The sequence below is a fragment of the Porites lutea genome, chromosome 7 (assembly GCF_958299795.1).
Source record: "Porites lutea chromosome 7, jaPorLute2.1, whole genome shotgun sequence".
Classification (NCBI taxonomy): Eukaryota; Metazoa; Cnidaria; class Anthozoa; order Scleractinia; family Poritidae; genus Porites; species Porites lutea.
In genome coordinates this window covers 24,469,318-24,476,817 of record NC_133207.1, presented here as the reverse complement: position 1 = coordinate 24,476,817, position 7,500 = coordinate 24,469,318, and the positions used below count along the sequence as shown (strand labels likewise).

The window sequence follows — 7,500 nt, the reverse complement described above, 5'->3', positions numbered from 1 at the left end:
AAAGAAAATACAGTCAAGTTAGTTTAATTAAAAGTGAGGAAGGACTTCAGTGATACAAACATGGCAAGTACGCCCCCATAAGATTTTCAAGGACAAACGGGAAGATTTAGGGCACTTTCCATCTGTCAGAACTGAGAAGCCAGACCATTCCCATCATAATTAGGAATTTCTCTTTTAATCAAGAGTATCCAGCCAGATCGGTCAAATCCTGAAATTAATAGTTTGCATGGAGGAGAAGGTTTTTCAGCAAAATCTCTTAGAAAGCTTATTTCTTTGTCAAAATGACTGGTCAGGCCATGGTTTGGCTGGCCAGTTCTGACTTTTGGAGATTAGTGCCCTTAGTCTCTTATTCAGTACTACATGTACTGATGTACATGTACAGTTGAACCTCTCTTAATGGTCCAAAAAATACATGTACCAAGCTTCTATGTCTATAATATGGACACCTCTTTAATACAAATACCTACTGTAGCTCTGGCCCCCCCGCAAAAACCAAACTCTACACCATTTCCGCCACAGTCTACATAATTATGTATTATTTATAATATGGACACCTAGACTGCAAAGCTGACTCTCAGCTCTATTCTTTTGGCATTAGTAATTTATTAAAGAGGTTTAGTAATAAAATTGTAGTTTAATACATGTGTACTTACCTTGAATAAACAGCATTTATTTCCCCACCAAAACTTTCCCGTATTTGATGTACAACTCGTGCAATGAGACTTGTGCAATTAAATGACACTGATATGACATCATTGTCAGTTGCCATGGCAACCTTTGATATATTCTTTACCGCTGGATCCCATTCCATCATCAAGTCAGGTTGCTTCAGAATGTTAATTACTTCCTGTCAAAGATAAATGATGGAGAAAGTTAATGATCGTAGCAGTGGTATTGCAATTTAAGCAATACTATTGCAAATTAACCCCCCCCCCCAAAAAAAAAAAAAACCGGGATTCAAACCTAATGGCCTCTGTGTTAGCACTGCAGTGCTCTAACCAATTGAGCTATGAAGACCCATACAGAGGGAGCAGGCTAATTTGTTGAGTTCATCTTGACCCATGAAGTTGTCACAAATAGGCTAATGACTGATAAAAAATACCAGATTTATTCAGCTATAAGCTGAGCAGTTTTTACGCAAATTAAAGCTAAAGTTCAGTGCAATTTGAGATCAAGAGGGGGTCTCGGCTTATAGCCAAGAGTTTTTGACGAAAAACGTTTTTCAGTGCATTGAAACTTTACTACATGGGGAAGTATTCACTTATAAGCCTAGCAAATAGCACTGGCAAAAGATCGAATCAATAACGTAACTAAGAATCTGAATGTTAAGTTAGCTAGGCACAGAAATTCAGTCCCAAATTGTCAAAACATCTGACAAAAAGTAGTTAAAAGTCTTGTAACGAATGGATCTCGGCTTATAGCTGCAATGACAAAAGTGTTGACACACTTCAGTAAAACGGCCCCTTTTTGCATAGTGGATATACTTATCCCTTTCCCCTGTCTACCCCAACCCCTTCCCCAAAAAATCAATGTTGTATTTTGGACCCTCAAGTCTTTTTTTTAATTCAGACGTACAGCATTGATCCGGGGGTGAGAGGATTTATGGTGTTTAATAGGAATGAAATAATAAATGAATTAAATGTTTGTTAAGAGCACCCATTTTAAACAAAAGTGTCAACTACTTTTGTCCCTGATTGTGGGTGTTTTGGACTTACCTTTCATTCTTGGTTATGCTGATTCTACGAGTTCAAAGTTTAGGGCCTCAACTTATAGCCGAATGTGGAGTGCATACAGATTAAGTTTATTTAATGTACATGTATTAACCCATTCACCACGGCTTGAAAAAAGCCCCATCCGGTAGTCCAGGAGCTGGGCCAGCAACTTTTATAGCTAACTTGACCAATGGGCAATTAAGGGTCCAGGAAGGTCATCCTCTAACAATATCATACGATGAGCAAGAATTTGCCCCAGGCAAGTTCTTTGCCCAAAGGACAAGCTTGAACTCAAGGGTTAGTTTCTTTCCTTACCCTGTTACCCCTGGGGATTTTGCTCTAAAAGACCTTTTAAAGCTTCAATGTAGTTAAAGCTGTTGTCAGGTCACTGTCTGGTTATGAAGAACTACTAGCAATATACCCAGTTTAAAACTGAAAAAGACTTTAGGGGATCGTGCTTTTTCATCTGCTGCCCCTAATTTATGGAACAATCTGCCCCTTCACATCCGTCTTGAGGACAAATTTGAACGTTTTAAATCTTTACTAAAAACGCATCTTTTTAGACTAGCTTTTGATATGTAATTTTTTTAACCTACTATGTAACATCTTGAGTGTTTTTTTTAAATCTTTATTTAATTTTTAGCGTTGTTTATTCTTAGCCTTAATTATTTTGCTCATTTTAGTTTTATTTTCTTTTACCATTCACGAGTTGTCACGCGCTTTTGATCATATTTGCATGGAAAAGGCGCGTTATAAATTTTTAATTATCATTAATTATTATTATGTCCAAAATAAATGTACTACATGTAGGTCAAGCACTTTAAGCCCTCCCTCAATGTCATCTTCAGAAGTTCAGGCATGCGCAGAAAACAAAATTTTAGAAAGTGCTGCTGTTACAGCTTAAACCTGTGGAACTGCCCTTCAGCAATGAGGGATTTAGGATCAAGGCATTCTATTCTAACCTTCTGTGATGCTGGAATGATTCCAAAACAAGCATAAATTGTTCTGGGCATCCATGAGGGTTTGTTTTCCACATTTTTCTGCCATACTCGCAATCCACTGTCTACTGCCATAAGCTTCCATCCCGTGGAGCAGATGGGAAGAATGTGCTTCAACAAAAAGAAAAAAAGAATAATTAAATGCTTATCTATTTTAGTGAAGACCTCATCAGCTCCACCAAAATACATTAGAGTTAACCTAGCCTGTGTAAAGATGCCCCTTCCTCAAAAACAAACTGGGGAGAGATGCGTCTGCATCATGCAGATGTTAATAGTATTGCTGTTTCCCTGGAATATGGGGGAAAGACTCTGATTGGCTGCAATTGTTGATGCCGTGACCTAAGTAATTTCTGGTATTGTCATGTGTTGGATAAATCTCAGAATTTCCAGAGGGAAACCTCAGCCTTTGCGCACAGCTTACCAAAACATTGATTAAATGTTTTTCAAATTTCTGGAAATAAGCATGTGAAGTTAGATCACTGAAGTTTGCTGCTCCTATTGTGGGCCGGTGCATGTGTTCTCTGCCAAGAAGGACAAAAAGAATTCCATTGCTTCATCACTGAGAGATCTTATATCTGGATTTCAGCATAGACATTGCAAGGAAGTTAATTTTAACTGCATGCATCGGTAAAGACTTGTAAAATTTGAGAAAAGAAGAGCTCTAAATTCAAATGAAGAGAAGCAAACTATTTGATTCTTTACGGAAACCTAACTGCATAAAACTCTCACATATAACACTAAAAAAATGAAACTGAAGGGTTGGATAATGTGCAGCACTTGTAAAGGTACAAGCCCTGTTGGACAGCAATAATTGACCCTTTAAGCCCAGATATGTACATGTACAAGTCACACATATTCTGGTCTCCATAAATTCCTTAAAAAATTGACCGGGAGCATTTGATAAATGATCAAAGCACATCACATTAGGTGATCATCTAAATAATTCCCCTAATCTTTTCTCTTGTCTATGTAATGACATAACAAATATTAGGCGAAAATTGATGTTATAAGGTGAATAAGTATTATAAGAAAATTACAAATAATATTTATCAGCCAACAACTTTCTTCTAAATTTATAAATACCAAATTAAGTGAAATAACTAGAACTAGAGGTATTGCAACTGTTGTTTTTATTTTGGGATTTTTTAAACCTCGTAACTTGACCTTCAATGACCTAAGAAAGAACTTTAAACTGTTTGATTTAAGTTTACCAAAACACAATTTGAAACGATCATTGTAAAGGAAAATAAAGTCACAAGTTATTAATAATTAAGTCATGATAAAATCGGCATGCTAGGTACATTGCAGTCAAGCATTCTCAGGTTTCTTTCACGGTGTACCTACTGTAAGCGAATACATATTATGTAAATCTCCTGGGTAAAAAATATTTTTGAAGATTACATATCACGGTTAAATCCAAAATTCGTTTGTATCTATACGCTTAAAAGGGCGAGAGTTTAGTCTATATTTTTATACTGCCATTGTGCCATAGCTATAATAAAAAGGGATAACTAAATTCAGTTTATTTCCATAGCTATTTCAGATCATATGTAACACGTGGAAATCAGTGGGTTTGATCAGTAGTTCATCATAATTAATGCCAAAGTGTACATAGTATGCAGCATTATGTTCCCGGCAAAATAGGAAATAAAATTTCACGTTTTGGAAGTAAGATTACCTTCTTGAGATATTTTACTTTGTCCTGTGCTGGAGTTGAATCGTGAAGTCTTCCCTGGAAACAAAAGGCATTATTTGAACAGCTCTCAGCTGATCTTTGATCGGTTGATGTGCAAAGTTACCCACCGCAAACGAAATGATTCTTGCCTTACCTTTCGAAAAAATATTGCATAGGTGAAAAATGCTAGTAGCACACTGATCAGCAAAAGATATAACAGCCACAAAACAGAAATCATTGTGTTTTAGAGGGCATTCCTGCACATCTTCACCATATGACAGATCACAGTACATCTGTGTTTGTTACTCTGGTTCACAGTCAACGGGCTTATCGGTCAGCGGAATGATCAGGGGATTTGTCACGTGTTATCGTAGATGGGTGGGAAAATAGTATGCTGTGTCGCTCGTGACGTTTCATGATTGATTCCTCAACTGATTAGCATTTGAGGAATGCAAATGCTAAGAATCTGTACCGTTGTAGTTTAATATGTCCTGTCTTGTGAACATGTCCTCTGACGTAATGTGATATGCAAGCCAATCAGGTCATGCGATCTATCGTGGTAGTTGCGGCATAGGACTGGAAAAGAATCTCCGTTGCAGTTTGGTCTTCGAGCAAACTTTGCAATTCTAGCAGGTCGGAGACGATAGTAAAATTCATGGCGGCCGAAGGGCTGCGAAGGAGAATATATTTAATACTGTTTTGGCATTGTACAACAAGAACTTCGAAAAAACAAGACCGGCTGTGTGTCGTCTTAAAGTTAAATTTCACGTTTTTACATGTTCTAAAAATATGAAGAGCGCATTGAGCAGTTTTTCTCCGGCTCTCATTTACCTATCGATCAGCTTAATTTTAGCCCATATTCAGATCAGTTAAGTTAGTTAAAACTTGTCGGAGAAGACAAGGCAAATCGCTTTGTTTAAAATCGTTTGACCATCTACGTCCCTATACAGTTCATAATCAAATCTGCATCCTATGAATATTGCATTGTGAACTCGAATAAAACTGATAAAACGCGAACGCTTGCGAAAATATGCCTATGACTGATCGTTTCCGTTTCTGGTGTGCAAATCTAGCGGTCATAGACCGATCTTTTAAGCATAAAACGCGTAAGCTCGCTGTTATGTATTCTTCATTAGCGCAGGAACAAGTTAGTGTTTTTTCTAATATGACCGATGACACTGCGATGACGGCTGACTGTGAAACGGTTGTAAAATCACTAGTTTTTCTAGAGAGGTGTCTATGACTTTCGGTGATTGATTGGTTGGACACGAACTCAAATCCTGGCCTGAAGAGCGAAGCCTGTATAAAGTCCACGATCTGGGAACCACATTTCCCGGTGTCGCAAAATACGGCATTTATTTAGGGGCACCCAACGAGCGTTTTCTGTAAAATATCTGTTCGGAGGAGCAAATATTACCTAGAATTTTCTCACTTGAGGACGACTAAAAATTTCTAGATGATCGTTACATTTATGTAAAATTTTCGACGCTTATCTAACAAATTCTCAACGATTTTCTGAAGTTTAATTTTTCCCATTTTACTGCTCAGTTTAGGCTATTTTTCTTACAAAAAACGAAACCTAAAATTTTCGGATTCGAAAATGTGATGGAGAGAGGAATCAGAAAAATTCTTACTTTCGTAATACGTTCAATTGCATGTAAAAGTTTCGGGAAAATAATACTGAAGCCCCTTTAAATCTAAAAGTTCTCTGGGTAGCCTAAAAAGTGTTTTCAATGTATTTAGGAGGACACAGTCGTTGGATGCTCCTGGTTATTGGAAGGACATGGAGTGACAAAATGTGACTCTTTAAGTTCGCCATGGTTTGCGATATATTTTTTTGGCGCAAACCTTGGTTTTAAAGCATAGAACACAGATTGAGTTAACGCAAAATACGCCACAATTGTCAGACCACATTATGCGTTAGCGCAAACCTTGGCCCCAGTAAAGTGCACCTATTTTTGCCAAGAATGACCTCTGACACCGGTCAGGTAAATTGAGTGGACGCGATTTGTGAGCTAAAAACAGAAGAGTTAAACGCCGTATTTTGCATTAACGCAAAGGGTGTATCGAGACATCACCGTAGTTTGAAATGTCGCAAACTAACTAAGACTTCTGCAACAAGGACCATCTTTTGAAACGCCTATGTTATTTCAAAATGTCTTTATCTTTAAAAGAAGGACAGTTCTTATTGGTCCGTGCAGTTGCTCCAACCGAAAAGGGTGGTTATACTATGGAAGAAGTACTTTCATTGAGTGTAGACGAGGATGGTCGGCAAATCTTCCTGTTTTAAATCACAGAAGGTTTAATTTGCACTGCCATGCCATTGATGTTCTAAAGCAAATCTAGGTGGATGAATGTCCTGTCAATCATAACTTGGAAAACTCTACTTTTTTTGGCTAGTGTCATTCTCTGAATCCTGACTGCCAAACTGAAATTTTTGCTTTGTATATGCCGCTGGCCTTTCAGAACCCCTACCCCATTATTATACTGTCTATTCTGCGGACCCTATAGATACCATCTTATCCACTTTTTGACAAATATAATTTTCGCGATCACAATATATGTAGTCCTTTCTTTCTATGCATCTACAATATAAAGTCAACTTTTCAACTGTGAATCTTCTGTTGAATTCCTACTCAAAAATGTGCGACACCATTATCAGTAATGTTCAACCTCATTATAGCTAATCTAGACGTGAAAATGCGACCTCGTCCAGCAGCACATCCCCATCAGCAAGAAAAGAAAAAAAGAAAATACTATATATATGACTCACTGTGTTGTTTCAATTCGCGGGAAACATAATCGAAAATGATGCTAAAAAAACTGATCTTTTCTCTCATCGAGTTTTCTGTTGAGGGTAGAGGGAGGCTGTACACAGGGTACCGCCAAAAACAACTAAAAACGTTGTTTTGTTGATTACTTCTGATGCACCTATGACTATAGGAATTACTTGCGTTTCTATGGCCACATTTGTTCGAGCTTAATTTTAATACGGTGTTCTTAATTAGTTAATCAGTTCATCTAGATGCATTGATGGAAGTATTTCAGTCAGAGGGTATATCTTCGTCAACGACAATCAAAATGCTTTGTTTTCTCTTGACAACAATAGGGCCAT

The 7,500-nt window shown here is 37.5% G+C and overlaps 1 protein-coding gene across 2 annotated transcripts in view; it reads right to left on the bottom strand.

Annotated features, from left to right (window-relative positions):
* The window catches only part of LOC140943289 (uncharacterized), a 24,983-nt gene extending 20,295 nt beyond the window's left edge, over positions 1–4,688 (bottom strand). For both annotated transcript variants that reach the window (XR_012166599.1, XM_073392365.1), the window contains exons 1-4: positions 4,540–4,688; positions 4,389–4,442; positions 2,675–2,821; positions 654–847 (exon numbers count right to left, since the gene is read on the bottom strand). Coding sequence is in view for 1 of the 2 variants with exons in the window: in XM_073392365.1 (XP_073248466.1) it covers positions 654–847; positions 2,675–2,821; positions 4,389–4,442; positions 4,540–4,623 (479 nt within the window). In the remaining variant the exon portion in view is untranslated. The remainder of the gene's footprint in view (positions 1–653; positions 848–2,674; positions 2,822–4,388; positions 4,443–4,539) is intronic.
* Positions 4,689–7,500: the final 2,812 nt, after the last annotated feature.